The 16,965-nt window shown below is 37.9% G+C and overlaps 1 protein-coding gene across 1 annotated transcript in view; it reads right to left on the bottom strand.

Annotated features, from left to right (window-relative positions):
• The window catches only part of LOC142197520 (plasminogen-like), a 65,335-nt gene that overhangs the window by 14,210 nt on the left and 34,160 nt on the right, over nucleotides 1-16,965 (bottom strand). The window contains exons 12-15 of the mRNA XM_075267849.1: nucleotides 10,834-10,982; nucleotides 6,252-6,348; nucleotides 4,374-4,494; nucleotides 2,359-2,433 (exon numbers count right to left, since the gene is read on the bottom strand). Coding sequence (XP_075123950.1) covers nucleotides 2,359-2,433; nucleotides 4,374-4,494; nucleotides 6,252-6,348; nucleotides 10,834-10,982 — 442 coding nt within the window. The remainder of the gene's footprint in view (nucleotides 1-2,358; nucleotides 2,434-4,373; nucleotides 4,495-6,251; nucleotides 6,349-10,833; nucleotides 10,983-16,965) is intronic.

Below are 16,965 nucleotides of genomic sequence, written 5' to 3'. Positions count from 1 at the left end.
GGGCAGTTAGACAACTTTTTTCCTGCTACAGCATTTACCGTACAGGAAAAATATATTTATAGGTATGTAGAGCGGGTGTTTTTGGACACAGGGATAACTAACGTGTATGTGTTTCACAGTGTTAACAGTATTAATTTTATATGTGTTCTAGGGGAAGGGAAAGGATTTGAATTTTTAATACATTTTATTTACTAATACTTTACTAATACTTTATTGTTATTTATTTATATGTTTACATTGCAAAAATTGTCATTTCTTGCTATGAGCGTGGCGATGCTGCGGCCCGGCACCCGTCCCGGTGTCTGTATACCAAGTCCGGATGCCGGGTCTGTAACTATGATATTGTTGAATTACCGTAATGATCCGAGTATAAGCCGAGGCGGACTTTTTCAGCACATAAACTGTGCTGAAAAACTCGGCTTATACTGGAGTATATACGGTAATTCCAGAGTATTTCTTATTACTTATGTGGGTGACACACAATGGCCCAGATTTACTATTCCTTGTGCAAAACAACTTTTTAAAATCGGTACCACCTTCACCATGTTCATGACAAAGGCTGGCAGGGGGTAATATTTACTATCATTTACACCATTATTTATGTGTCACCCCCTTTGTAAAGAGAAATATCTTGGAATTACTTACTGTGTCAATTACTTATTAGTGACATCACCAGTAATCCCAGAACTGACTGCAGTTATAACTACATACAGATACATAGCATGTTTTACCATAAGTTTACCGGTTGTTAGCATACAGATGCTGCTTATTACCACAGTTAAAAACCACACGCGTTTCTCCAGCAAAAAAGCATACAGTAGTGTAAACTCAGCCTCAGTCAAATGGAAATGGAAAGTATTTAATTTGTATCCTATCTGGCAGAATTTGATCTATATCACCATGCGATGCCTGGAGCAGTGAAAAAAAAGACCAAAGATCTAAGCGTGATGGGTAAAGAACACCATGCTCATTCCTCGTTTTCCCGGACCTCCATGCATATAGGACATGCATTATATTGTGTGGACAGAAAAAGGGAAAATTATAGTGTTTGGGAGCATCCTATCTGGGGCACTAAAGACCATTATAAGGCTGAGGCCCCACGGTGCGGAAAGCCAACTTCTTTTGTTGCAGTTTTTTTAGCCAAACCCAGTAGTGGATTGAGCAAAAGGGAGAAATATAAGAGCTTCCTATATATTATCCAATCCCTCTGTACCCATTTTTGGCTTTGGCTCAAAAAACCGCAACAAAATCTGCAACAAAAGGAGCCACTTTTCCCCACTATGGGGCCTCAGCCCTAAAGGGCATTATATTCTATGGGGGAATATAAGGTTGCGTTATACCTTGTGAGGGGACTAATGGGGCATTGTATTGTATAGTGGGATGTAAGGGTGTGTTATACTGTGTGAGGGGATTAATGGGGCATTACATTGTGCAGGGGCACCAAGGTACCATATGGGGCCCTGTGGGACTGGGTGGAATTAGGCAGATGAAGGGGCAAGCGCAGGTTTAGAAATGTGGCTTGACAGAAATATACCACAATGCATTGTGTGCATTACAAGTTTGCTCCTAACTTTAAGAGGACACTAATAATGTCTATAATAAATAGGTTATTCGGTCATGTAAATTACTTTTGAAGACAGCTAAGACTGAATTCACATTTGCCACATGTTTTCTGATTTTCTCATGTGTAAGAGGATCAAAAAAGGGGTTCAATAAAAAGCCCATAATTTTTTCTCCGTTTTCTCTGTGTTATATAAAAGTTAATATAAAACAGATACCATCACAAGACTTTGCTTCCACTCCATATTAACTATAGTGGGACACATTTCTTTCATTTTTCTGATCCTCTGATAGATAAATAAATTGCAGATCAAAAGACAGAGCACAGTTTACCTATACTTCCTAGGGCACCATAAAAATACCTTGTTAGTCCGAATAAGATGTGCCTAATTTATTAAGAGACCCTGTGCCTCAATCATATAACTACACTAGATGGGATCCGATGTACATTTCAGCTATACTTCACACCAGCTCTGGCATAAATGGCGTACCCTCTCCAGCTAAGCTCCACTTTTTTTATGGAGTGGGGTCACTAATGCGCAACAAGTGGCAAATTTTCACATGAAAATAGCTATTTGAAAACTTGTGACTTTTATTGACAGAAACTGGCATAAAATATGTGCTAAATCTGCACAATTGTGATCCACCATGTATACGAAGAGTTGTAACTAGTCAAACCTAGCCATAGCCTTTAAAATTACTATTTATTAAAGTATGCAATAATTTAACTGGTTAAGCATAAAGAAAAAAAACAAAAAAATTATAAAATATACATATTATTGGCATTAGTTTTTGTACCGTTCCAAGCAGTGTGCAGAAGTAAGAACCCACTGGGGATCGATCAATGTTCCACCACAATAGTGCAAATTAAAGCTGGAAAACAGCAACCAGATGAAAAGGAATCAATACAAATGGACATCATGGGTAGAACTACCAGCAGCTACTATGGGGGTTCATTTTTACTGAGGGTGTAATTAGTGTATGGTAGAAGATGTGCAAAACTGAGTGTACCTTCATTATATTACTGGGACATCATTATCACCATATGCAACATAACATCATTATAATTATCAGGGCTGTGGAGTCAGTAGGCCTAAACATTAACTCGGACATCTCAACCCAACTTTTTAAAAAACGATCACACAGAAACAGTAAAGCTCCTCTATTTCACTCAAAATTTAAAATCCTATGAAAGTAAATAATCAACATGATTATTTATAAAAGTGTAATATAATTTAAAATAAATGATCATTACGGTATATTTTGAAGCCATAGTCAGAGTTGGTAACCTTTTCCAACTGCACCCCAACAGCCCCAATAATTACTTTCTTTATATGCTGTGATGTCAGTGTGTGATTTTTTTTTTTTGAATATGCATTATTCTTGTGCTATGTATTTGGTATATCACTGTCTTCATTATCCCAGTCCTATGATGTGTATTTTATCTCTTTACTGTGATATTACCGTGAGAATTACCCTGTACTGTGACATTGCTGTGTGTGTTATCTCTGTAGTGTTACATCACTGTGTGCATTAGTCCTGTACTGTGACATTACTATGTGTGTTATCCCTGTATTGTTGCATCACTGTGTGCATTATTCCTGTACTGTGACATTACTAATATGTGTGTTATCTCTGTACTGTTACATCACTGTGTGCATTATTCCTGTACTGTGACATTACTATGTGTGTTATCTCTGTACTGTTACATCACTGTGTGCATCATTCCTGAACTTTGACATTACCATCTATACTATTCCTGCACTGAGATACCAATGAGTGCATTATCCCTGTTAGGGATGCTCACATCTGCGCCCGCTGTCCAGTTTGCGCAATCCGGTGGGTTTCCGTCTTCTGTGGCGAGAAACTGGAGAGGAGACAGAAACCCGGCAGTCAGTTTTCAAACCCATTTACTAGAATGAGTTTGCAAAGTGATCGTCCATGTGCGTCTTCTGCATGTCTGCGGCAAAACAACAGTTTTTTTTAGCCAGACACAAAGTCAGACATGCAGGACATTGTGTCCAGGTAAAACAAAACAAAAACGGTTTTGCCGCGGAAAGGCAGAAGACGGACACGGGCAGTCACTCTACAAACCCATAAAAGTGAATGAGTTTGAAAACTGACCGCCAGGTTTCCGTCTCCTGTTCAGTATCTCGAGGTAGAAGACAGAAACCTCCCGGATTGCGCAACCCGGACTACAGGCGCAGATGTGAATCCGTCCTTATCTGTTTTTTATACCAATCTTAATCTTGCAGGCTCAAGGTACATCTGAATTATTAAAACCTCTTCATTTTTCAGGGGTGGTGCGGAAGACCTATGTGGCAGAAATTCAATCTTTGTCAGGTAAAACTAAGTTATAGTGAATCTGTCAGGCTGAGGCATCCTGGTCTCTACCATACTCCACCCAGTTTTGTAAAGGCGCAAAAAGAGAGAAGGGATACACCTTTGTCATAAAAAAAGGGTTGTTCACCAAAGAAGCACCACAACTATTCTAATCTTTGTCAGTTATCTATGTAGACATCCACGTAACTGCTATTGTACTGTGATATCATTGTGTGAATTATCCTGGTACTGTGACATCACTGTGTTTATTATCCCTAAACTCTGATATTACTGTGTGCATTTTTCCTGTATTGTGACATCACTGTGTGTCTGATCCCTGTACTGTGACATCATTGTGTAAATTATTACTGTATTATGACATTACCAACATTATTCCTATATTCATTAAATCACGCTTGAATTTGCATTTCATTGTGTCCTGTAAGTGCATCTAACTGTTACATTAAAAAAAATCGGAAATGGAGACATACCTAGTTCGAAGGCTGATCTGCCAAGGCCAAGAATGTGGATTTGCTTCACATGGACCTGAAATTTTCCAAATGCATGTGTTCTGCCTTTTCTTTGGTTTTCCACATTCAGTTTCATTTGAGACTGTAGGTATAAACTATAGTCAGACAAATCATAAAATAAACTGTGTAATGAAAGATATAATTTATGAAGAAGCATTTACACTATTAAAGTTTAGCTAATATAGTTTAGCTTTTACTGCACATACTGTAGTTATCTGCTTCCATATAATGGAGGGAAAACTGAATCTACTATTGGACATTCATTAACTATATTTAGAATACTAAAGGTTCAGCTGGTGCCTTGAAAAATTACAAAGCCCTTAAAGAGATTCTGTTAAGTCCAAAATACTTCCTAAACTGAATAACATTCCAGTATAGGGGCATTTAATAAGACTAGAAACATATCTCTGTGGTCACAAAATTATGAAGAGATAATCATCACTTATGGATATGCAGATAAGCCCTGTATGTGCACTATAAGTAGACTGGATTTGCAAGATTTGCCTACAAACAATTGTAAATTTCTGTCTGTCCTCTGGAAAGTCACCCCAATCCCTAATTTAACCCCCCTCTCCACGTCTAAATTTGACTATATATATAAGAAAATGTTTGTTTTTGTACCATGTTAGCCAGTGGGTATGAAATATTGAAAAAAAACAAAAAAACTTGAAAGTCTTCAGTAGATGATACCTTTTTGAATGGCTAACTCATATATAACGTTATATATAACATAACGTTTCAAAGCTCTTTGGCTTCTTCTTCGGATATAACTAAAAACAATTTCTGAAGGCTGCATATTTATGTACAACAGGACACATAGGGATAGGATTTCAGGAGGGAGGGGGAAGAGGCTTATTAGTATAAACATGTAAACAATTCACAGGTCCCAGGTTCTTATCTTTATGGCTGTCTTCGTTCAGTGATTTCTATAGCATGACATGAACCCATGGGACTCTCAAGTTTTTTGTGTATATATATATATATATATATATATATATATATATATATTCATATTCCTGGGGAGTTCCCGTGGCTGCCCCAGGCACATTTTCTGATAATCCAGTGATGTTTTGTTTCCACATTTCAGGAAATGAAGAATCACCAATACTCCCATACAACATTTTCCCCCTGTCCCCCATCCCTCTCATACTTACCCATCTTCATTCTTCTGGCACAAAGTGGCACTTGCTCTGCTTCTGCCTGTGCCTCCACAATAGAGCTTTATTGTACAGTCCCTGACAGAAGTGAAGAGCGCATAGCACGTATGCGCAAGAAGTCCATTTGTGTATCTAATCCTCTGATGTGTGATAGTGTGTGTTGAACTGAGTATCTAATCCTCTGATGTGTAATACTGGGTGCGGAGCTGTGTATCTAATCCTCTGATGTGTGATACTGTGTGCTGAGCTGTGAATCTAATTCCCTGATGTGTGATACTGTGTGCTGAGCTGTGTATCTAATCCTCTGATGTGTGTATCTCAGTTTGGATATCAGTGTTGAATTGTGCATGTGGAGTGACCATGTGTATGGCAGTTGGAATATGAGTGTAAGATTTGTAGGTTTGTATTGGCTAATGCAGGTCATTGTTTTGGGAACACTGTATCTAAGGAACGGTACATCTGAAAAAGCTGAGACCTTGTCTAAAACCTTCCCAGACACCTGATGTATCTGTATGCCAAATTTGGTGATGATCTGTCCAGTCGTTTGGTCGCGTATAAAGGACAGACGGACAGACAGAAACTCATTTTTATACATATAAGAGACAAGGACACAAAAAAAATGTATAGCAAAAGTAAAACTTGATTTGGGAATTTTGTTTTGATGCAACTGAAATATATTTACCACAGATGGGAATGTCACAATAGTCCCAGATTACTGATCCAGGAGTATTAACAAAGCACCAAGGGCCATTGACGTCTCCATCTGGATTTCTGCAGTACTAAACAGAAGCAAAACTATGTTATCATTTTTGGTACACAATAACAGCATTCTTTATATATTAGCACTATACAAACACAGGCTATACCACTTTATAAAATGATGATATGCTCGTTTTAATGACGGGAGTCTAAGGGGCTACTCATGTGTCTTTTTTTTAACATGTCCTATTTCTGGCCATATTTCATGTATGATTCGTAGATTTAAGTCTATGAGGAATTCATGAAAAACAGACTTCATCCATTTTTCCTGGTTGTTTTTTTTTTTTTCTTCAACAATTATGTGAATAATAGCCTTTGTGTTACGGAAAGCTCTTTGCCTCCATTATCAGTTCTATAAAATATCTGAAATGTTTGGTAGAGACACTTTACTGTATTAATATAATAGTGTAATACTGAAACATAGAAGACTGATGGCACACAGAGCTATGCAGTGTGCAATTTACTGAAGTAGTTTACATAGAGTATATTAAAAATACAATAAAAACCATCTCTTACATAACCAATCCCCTTTGTTTTCAGATTTTTATTTGATTAAAATTTTGAAAACCATGTATCATTTTCAATTCCACAATTATCTGCTACTTTGTGTTGGTTTGTCACATAAAATCTCAATAAAATATATTTAAATTTGTGGTTGTAAGGTGATAGCAAACTGAGGTCCTAGAGGGGTCACTAATACTATTAAAGGCTGGGGGCAACCAAAGACAAAAAAGAGCATTATTAATGAGTGGGGACATTATTATTGATTATCATTTTTAGTGGGGTTCAATGGGCACATTAGAACTTAGAGGAGACATAAAAGAAGGTGTTGTTACATAGTAGGGACATAAATATAGTCACTAATGAGGACATAAAATCAAGCATTTGTACTGAGAGGGAGTACTGAGAAGAGTACTTACTCTGTGGGATCTAATGCGGACAACATAATAATGTGTAGCAGCTAAAAGTGGCAGTTAATGTGCAGGGTTTATAGGCAACAAAACAGAAGGTGCTGTTACTGTGGAGCTCCAAAGGTAGTGTTGTTACAATTTGGGGAATTATGGGTAAGAAATTTGGGTAGAGGAGGAAATAGGTGATTGTACTAAAAAAGCGAGGAGCCAAATTCTGCAAATACAAGTTGTGATCAGAAAAGATTGGACCAGGTGAAGAAGGAAAGGGAAATTGAATGACTACAATCAGACATCATGGTAAATCACTGAATATAACTGTATACACTTAAAGGTCTGCAGAATGTTGTAAATATCAGTATTTGTATCATGCATTTTATTCAATATGGTGGTAATATTCAGTCACTGTGTGGTAGTAATATGTGTCTATGGTCTGGCCATATTATTTGGCACTTATATAAGGGTAATATTGGTAATGTTGGTCTATATATAGTGGTTTTTATTATTATATATCATCCTTTATTATATATAATAAATGCCATTATTTATTATTTATAGTGTTCACCTTATTTTATACAGTGTCCTCCTTATCATTATGAACATTATGTAGAGCATGTTATACTGTAGGGGGACATTGTGGAGCATTATACTGGGGGGGCAGTCTGGAGTGCATGTTATATTCTGTGGGAATACTGTGGAGCATTATTTTTTTTTGGGGGGTGACTAAGGAGCACTATACTAGAGGGTCCTCTGGGGAGCATATTATACTGTGTGGGGCCACTGTGGAGCATTATTTGGGGGTACACTAAGGAGCATTATACTAGGAAATCCTCTGGGGAGCATATTACACTGTTGGCAACTGTGTAGCTTTATACTGGGGGGGGGGACAGTGTGGGGAGCCTGTTATATTGTGTGGGGCCGCTATGGAGTGCATTATATTGTGTGAGGCTTCTTGGGAGCATATTATCTGTGGGGCCACTGTAGAGCATTATATTGGGGGGGGGGGGGCGCTGTGGGGACCATATTATACTGTAGGTGGCCATTATGGAGCATTATACTGGGGGAACCCCTCTGGGGAGTATATTATAATGTGTGTTGTGTGGAGGCCATTGTGGAGCATGTTATACTGTGAGGGCCACTGGGGCGCATTATACTGGGGCCGAATGTGGGGTACATATTATACTGTGTGGAACATTTTATATTGTGTGAGGCTTCTCTGGAACATATTATACTGTCTGGGGCCACTTAAGGGTACTATACTGTGTGGTCCACTGTAAAGTACTACATTGTGTTGGGGCTCTGGGGGGTATATTAAACTTTGTGGAGTCTTATATACTATGTGGGCCACTATGGAGGGCTCAGGGGAGCATGTTATACTGTGTGGGGCCAATGTGGAGCATTATATATCATGTGGGGAAACTGTGGAGGGCTCAGGGCAGCATTTTTACTGTGGAGCATTATACTGTGGGGGAGGAGCTCAAAAATCCTGCTGGCATCCCTTTGTGCTATGTTTGCATCACAGCTCCCTCACTATAACCTTGCACATACATGTAGTGCTTCATGGCCATGTAATTCCCCATACAGTACAGTACTATAGTGGCTAACTATACTGGAAACACACTCAGTAACACCAGATAGTAGGCACATATGCAAGACTTCAATGAAGGAGCTGTGGTGTAGGCTGTTAGCAGGAAACTGTTGGCTGGAGACCCAGACCAAATTCCTCTAGTGGACCAAAGGCCCTTAAGTCTGACACTGTATAAGGGAGAACTATTATATATAAGGGTCTCTTATTTATAAGGGAGAACTATTTATAAGAGTCCTATAAATAATTATGTATTTGGTCTTGGTGAGTTATTACCTGGTCAGACTTACACAGGGTGCCGGTTAACAAAACCTGTTTAATTGCAGGACAGGTGGTTTGGCCGCTCTGTAAAAATAGCCTTTTGTTGTTTCCTGCCCAGCATCATTAGTATACCTGTGCTAACCTCATTATCCCAGCATGGGGCCATCCTGGCGTTGTAAACTGAAAGGGCTTTGAAAACAGATGACCTAGACAGGATGTTTACAAGGCCATCTTCAAAGGGAATATGGTTTACTGATAATACTTACCTGGCAGGACATGCCACAGTTGCACCGTTAAATTCCACGGGTGTGCCAGACGGACCCGAACACTCAAAGTCCAAACTCGCTAGTGTTGAGAGCAGGTGAAAAGTCCAGACACTGAACTCATTACCCAAAGGCAAACCCTATAATACCCCTGACTTGACACTATAATCATCTCGTGAGGAATTATGACTGTTCTTAGTTATTTGGTTTCAAGGATGTAGGGCTGGACTTAAATCCCTAATGAAATCACTCTGGGAGAAGACCAGGGACAGTTAGATTGTCTCACATCAGGAGTTTAAGGTGTTCTACTTCTGGAAGCCATGTTAGCAGGTTTAAGCTACTTACTGAAGTGTGTGCCCTGAGGTCTGGAAACGAGGCCTCAGAGAACCAACTACAACTTTTGTTGGTATTATTCCTTTTCTTCTTTTATATATTTCATCTTTTATTCCATCATTTTATTTTATGTATTATATTATGCTTTTTACATGTATTTGCTTGTCACCCACTGATACATATTTCTGTATATGTTAAGTGTCTAGTACCGACCCACTTGTGTTAATAAATATATAAAATTTATAAAGCCTGTTTCATATTATCCTATAAGACCTGGACAGCCTCGCTGGATGTGAGTGGAAAGTAAGAGAGAAGGGTGATCTCCAAGTGTGCTACAGTGGCTTTGGTGAGGCGGTATCCTTTACAAGAGGAGCTATTATTTATAAGCGGAGAACTATTCATAAGCGGGGTATAATTGTTAAGCGGGCTTATTTATAAAGAGGGATAAGAGTGATAACGGGGACTATTATTTATAAGGGTAACTATTATTTATGAGACAGCCATTATTAATAAGGAGGAACTATTTATAAAGGAGCAGTATTATTTTTACAGGGTGACTGTTACTGATGAGGGGGAACATTACAGATAAGGGGGAATATTACTGATACAGGTACAATATTATTTCTAAGCAGGAACTATTATTTAAAAGGAGGTGCTATAATAACTGATGACTGGGTGCAAAAATCTATTAGGTGGTACAAAGGTACTCGTTTGAATTGTGTGTGGGAATATCGGTGCTGTTATTACAGATTTGGGGGTAGAAAGAAGGCATTATTAAAGGGGTTGCCAATGGAAGACGATAGTGTTGTTCGTATTTCAGCATTTGGTCCCCACTCTTAATTTTGCCCAGGGCCACATGATGTCTAAAACTAACCCTGCTAGATGCACCCCTACCTACATACTTAATTTAACTTTTTTTTTTTTTTTAATAAATATAACATTTACACCTAAGAACTTAGCATGAAATGTTTTTATAGCTTACATGGCACCAAGAACACACCAACCAGGACAGCAGACCTACCAATGGCTATGTGAGAAATACTTAAGCATTACTGTACATGATGGAGCAGGCAGAGACAAAAAGAAAAACTGCACACACAAGCAAAAAAAATAACCTGAAACATTTACTGCAATCTTTGAACCCTAGTGTCTTACATTATTATCCAAGCCGGCTTGTGGATGAGTTTGTGGAGTAAAGCTTGAATGTGCATTAGGTGTCTGTGAATTCCATGCTTGACAGGTATATCCCTTTACAGTTACAGATTTTGTACCACGGTAGTCTTGGCCTTCACCAATCATACAGTCTGAGAGAAAAGCATACAAGGAATTCTTTTAAATGTGGACCATGGCGTTCCAACATCTCATTGCAATTCAGATTTATCATACTATATACAGTGGGTACGGAAAATATTCAGAAGACTCATGGCTGTACTAGCTCAAAAAGTGCTTCTACTCAATACTGAACAAAGGGTCTGAATACTTATGACCATGTAATATTTCAGTTTTTCTTTTTTAATAAATTTGCAAAAATGGCTGCAATGAAACAAAGAGTGAAAAATTTAAGTTACATTTCTGTTTTGGAAAATAATTAGAAAGAGTACATAGTAGATCCCCTTTAGGCTAAGGCCCCACATACTGAGCTGCAACTAAAAAGCACTGTGGAAAAAAAAAAGCAGTAGAAATGCGTTGCTTTTTTTTTTCTGTAGCACTTTTCACAGAAAGTCAACAGAGTTTTCGTTTGCGGACTTTCTGACCCTATTATAACTATATGGAAACAGTAACACATAAAAAAATGGATTGACAATGTTCAAATGATATGCATAAATATCAAATTTATTAACTACATACATAAATAACAACACAATTAAAAGGTGATAGAAAGGATAATACCATCAGACGGATGTAACAACACTACACATAGGGTAAATATACGGTAAGTTGGTAAGTGGTATGTATGGACAGGGTATCCTTAAACAGGTTCAATGTACAAAAATTGTAGATACCAGGGATTTCTGCATTCAAAGTAAACCTTCGCAAATAATGCATCATATAGCAGCAATCTTACGGTACAGTGACCTTCAACACCATAAATGGAAAGTGTAAGGGAAATTAACTTACATGCTGCTAAAAAAGATTAACCTGATCAAAATAAGTATACAGATATAATGGCTACTGTAGACCCACTCCCTGTATGTTTAGCATCTCAACTGTGTCAAATATTAAATTATTGACAAAATACGTCCCGTAAGATGAAGTATATACGGTCTGACGACCTATAGGGTGATATCTATACATGGAAGGGGTCTATATCAGAGGTCATGGCAACTAATAGGCCAGAGAGATGCATAGAAACATTCTTAGAATGTAGCAGAAAATCGAATATTAGAATCCTTGTCTATGTAAGCATACTAAAGAGGCATAACATACCCATTGAACAAGTGGAGAGAAGACCCCCAGCCGTTTGTAAAATGACAATACTTTGCTTTACCTGGACTAGATAAGACTTCTGTGGGTTGCATTGTATGACCAGGTTGTTCTTCTGTTTGTAGTGATTCAATGCATTTGTTCAACTTACAATACTCCCATCTCACACTTGGATCAGTGGTGTAGCACCATGGATTCTTATCATTATCTGGATTTCTGCAGTAATTTCTTTCAAGACCCCTGCAAATACAAAAAGCATATACAGTACTTAAATTTTCTTCATTCCAAAATGGTACTTTTCAGAAGCCTACATTTAAGTCAGGGTAAAAATTCAAGGCAAAAATGCTTTAAAGTAGCTATTGTAGGTCTCAAAATAGACCTGTATAAGTTTTGGTTTGAAAACTTACATTATACTGTATAATAAATTAGTCTATGTTCACAGCTTCTTTAGGCGTCCCTTTTTTCCATTCTGTTCCTGAGATAGGCAAGCTGTTGGGGGTTGATAATACACCTTTGGGTGCATTCACATGGAGGAAAATGGCCCTGAATTTGGTGTGGAATCCGCGTCAGATTCAGCGCTGAAAAAAAAAGCCTCCCATTGACTTCAATGGGTTCCTTTTTTTTCAGCGCTGAATCTGTTGCGGATTCCACACAAAATTCAGCGCCATTTTCCTTCGTGTGAATGCACCCTTTTGGTGCACATGTTTTATCCAAGAGCAGGGGTGTAACTAGCACAGACTAGGAGCAGAATGGAAACATTATCCACCTGGTCTGTGCCGTTTCATACAGCATGGACCCGCTAACAGTGTCCGTGAATTTAACCACTCAGATGCTGAGGTCAACTTTGACCACAGCATCTGAGTGATTACTTTCACTTTCCTTATTACAATCAGTAACGGAGCAACTCAGCACTGCAGTCGTGGGAGTTGTTCCATTACCTTTTGAAGGCTTTGGCTCCCAGGTTTGCCATAATAATGTAATTACTCAAGTCTACCTGCAACAGGCTTAAACAGTTACATATGGAATCTACCATAGACTGCAATACAGTCTGAAAATCACATATTCATTCACCCAATTAGGCGAAAAAAGAAAAAAAAGGAAAAAAAAATAAAATATAAAAAATTAAAATATAAAAAAACAAATCCTATAAGTTTAGATCACACTCCCTTCCCTAGGTCCCATATACATAAATAAAAGTAAAAACATCCAAAATTACAAAACTATTACAATATAAAAATATTTCTCTCATACAGTAAACACTGTACCAGGCGGAAAAAAAAAATCAAAATCAAAAAAATTGCTGAATTGGTGTGGTTTTTTTCGCCGCATTGCCTCCCTAAAAAAATGGAATAAAAAGTGATCAAAACATCATGCATTCCCCAACATAGTATTTAAAAAAAAATGCATATTGTTATGCAAAAAAGACACCTTACACAGATCCGTACACTGAAATAAAAAAAAGTTACAGGTGTCAGAATATGGTGATTCAAATAATTTTTTTTTTTCAAACCACTGTGATTGTACTGACCTTGAGAATAAAGCTAAACACAGCATTTTTACTGCGCAGTGGAAGCCATAAAAAAAAAAAAAGAAGACAATGGTGGTAATATATTTCTTTCTACTTCCAAGTAGATTGTATAGAATAATAAATGGTATCATTTTGAATTTCAATTTGTCAAGCAAAAAAAAAGCCCCAATATGACGTGAAAATTAGGAAGTTATGGAATGCAGGGGATAAAAAACAAAAACTCAAAATCCCATAATGGTTAAAGGGATTCTATCATTAAAAAAGAAATGTTTTAAAACTAAGAGCACATAGGAATAGCCTTTATAAAGGCTATTAATCTCTTATTTTTATTTTGTAGGTGCGCGCCGCCATTTTTTGAATTTTTCTTCATCATGCTAATTGTGCTCAGAGAGCACAGAGCACAGCATTGTCATCAATTCCAGTGCCTTCAATGTCTTCTGTTCCTGATGCATCTCTTTCTCTTCAGGTTGGACAGAGCTGACTGCACGTGTTCCATCAGCCATTTTGTGGTGGCCTCACGTAAGAAGAGTAGTGAAGAGGAGGAGACGCTTCAGGAAAAGAAGACAGAGGCGGCACTGGAATCAATGACGAAGCTGTGCTCTGAGCACAGGAGGAACGCCCCCTTAGCTTTCTGAGCACAGAGGGAATGCCCCCTGTGCTTTCTGAGCATAATTAGTATAATGAAGAAAAGAAGAATAATTGAAAAACGGTAATGCACACCTGCAAAATAAAGATAAGAGATGGATAGCCTTTATAAAGGGTTTTAGTTTTAAAACTTTTTTTAATGATAGAATCCCTTTGAATTGCATTGCAAGTGAAGTGCATTCTTTAATGTAAACAGTTTGTCATTTCCGTGGTCAATACACAGGAACATATTAAGATAAATATGCAACAAACTAAACAAAATGATGTGCTATCAGTGTGTCTAACAGTAGCATTTTACAATGAAAATTTTACTCACGCATTTGGATATTTATCAGGTGTTTTTGTATGTCTATGCGGTACCATAGAACTCCATTCCTGACATATTTTGCCAGAAACAGTCATGTACGTTGCACCTCTGTACGTTTCCCCGTTTCCTGTGTAACATTCAGAAACTGCAGCTGATGTAGTAGTCACAGGTTTATCTGTAAAACATAGATATAATAAAAAAAAATTACTATATATATATATATATATATATATATATATATATATATATATATGTGTATGTATGTGTGTGTGTGTGTTTTACGCAATGCTTTGCGATATAAACAAATAATATAATATTGCTGTGGGTTTTTTTTAGGATGTTTTCAGGACATAACTGTAGTGACATTTAACAGAACCAGTCATGGATAATACAGTCCAATCTGCAGGTATCAATTTTCAGTGCAGGAGGAGCTGAACCAACTGATGCATTTTTACTGACAATAAAAATAACGTTGCTATAAAGAGGTTTTAGAACTGAATTATACTTTGAGTGAATCTAATGATGATATATAAAAGTGATTACAATATTAGAGCAAAAGGAGAACTGAAATTGAAATTGCAGCAAACCATTTGGACAAAGGCCTGAAGGTTAAGAATCGTAGTTGATGCAGTCACAATAACAAGGATCCCTACAAGATTCTCCAACACAACTAGACTGGTGAGGAAATCTGGTGGTGGAATACAAAATTTGAGGAGACATAACAATAGGCAGTAAACCAAAAAATGGGTCCACGTCTGATGGCTAAAGGGCTTGCAGTCCGTTCCAAATGGTGAACCCATCTTCAAATTGGAAAAGCCACAACTTGCCAACACTTCCGCCAACCCAGAACATCTAAAATGTTCTACTCTGTTACTGACATACATGTAAAATTGTTTTGTTTGATTGTATATGTATCCAAGCTCAAGCTTGCTGTCCATTTAGAATGCAAATGAGTCAATTGCAATGTCCAGTTCATCCTTTGTAACCCAAGCAATATCCACTGCTTGCACAAAGCTCAAGTCTTGGCACAGTCTGGTCTTACCTAGGACAAATTCACAGTGTGATTTGTTGGTGGCTCCTAAGATGCTCAAATAGGCTACTGCTCTTATGGGCTCTGCTGATGCATCAGAGAAAATGTGGATTTCTCTCCTGATGGCGGATGAAAGGGATCTGGAAATATAATACTGTGGGATTTGAAGCTGTTCTAGTGTCTTCAAGCACTTCTTTTATTTCTCCCAGGTTTCTTGCTTCTCAGTAGGCTGTGGAATATCCTAGGCTCTGTACTCTCATTCAGTATGTTATTTCATTGTTGTCTTTGTGCCTGAGTAACATTAGGTAATTCCTTGTCTTCTGTCTAGGAAGCAAAGTAGCATCTGTTGAATGTTGGCTAATACAGCAATGGGTTAGCATTAGCACTCCTATGAAACTGTTGTTTACTTTAGGACCAGTGAGGAGCTGGCTGTTGAGAGAGACGCCTGGAAGTGCCAAAATCATACACCACTCTGATCTGGATAGCTTTGCAAGGGTGATATACACTGAAGGATAGAAGGTACCAGCATTTTTTCCTTCCTTGTGTGGTGGTACAGGTTCTGCATGGTCTCTGTCAAATATATTCTGTCCACAAAATGGTTTTACATTTCTGCCTTTCCTTTTAGGGAAATGTTGCGTTTTTCTTGAGTTAAACTTAATAGAAGGAATGGGAAATATTCAAGAAGTTCTTATACTGTACTTCTTCCTACTGCTTAATCCATTCCTGCTTTATCTTTTTTTAAAAAAAAAAAAAAGGCAACAAAATCTGCAACAAAAAAGTTGTGTTTCCGCTGTGTTTAAAGGCCCCGGCCTTAAAGAGGTAAATCTAGAAACTGGTTGCTGCAGAATGTTTGGTGACGTCACCCTTGAACAGCAGAAGGGTAAAGGTGCTACCCAGTTGTTACAATCATCTTTAGTGAACTCTTTGTCCATTAATTCACAGCTAACCTGTTGTCCTTGCTTGTAGGTTGTCATCCCAGGACAGGAAGGTGTTCATGCGATTTTGGTGGTCAGATTGGCACCTATTATTGCTCATCTAGTCTACACAGACATTGCCTATAATAACCCAGCCTAGGTCAAGATGCTGAGCGAATGAGACATCATGTGGTTTATTCATTTGTTTCCTACCTTATGTACCTGGAGGATGTCTCTACCAAGTACAAGAACTGTCAAGGACTGTCTTTGTCATTGGCTTTAGCCTATAGATGGGGGTGATAAATAGCAGTATCTGGTGTAGGAATCTCTCTCTTGTTGGGTAGTATCTGGATCCACTTAACAAATGTGGGCAAGGCTATCTCTATACTGTCATCAAGAGAAGTTATTGTAAGTCCGCTGGCTCTTCTTTCACAGACCT

Source organism: Leptodactylus fuscus, chromosome 3, assembly GCF_031893055.1.
Source record: "Leptodactylus fuscus isolate aLepFus1 chromosome 3, aLepFus1.hap2, whole genome shotgun sequence".
Classification (NCBI taxonomy): domain Eukaryota; kingdom Metazoa; phylum Chordata; class Amphibia; order Anura; family Leptodactylidae; genus Leptodactylus; species Leptodactylus fuscus.
This window is presented reverse-complemented; position numbering and strand designations above follow the sequence as displayed.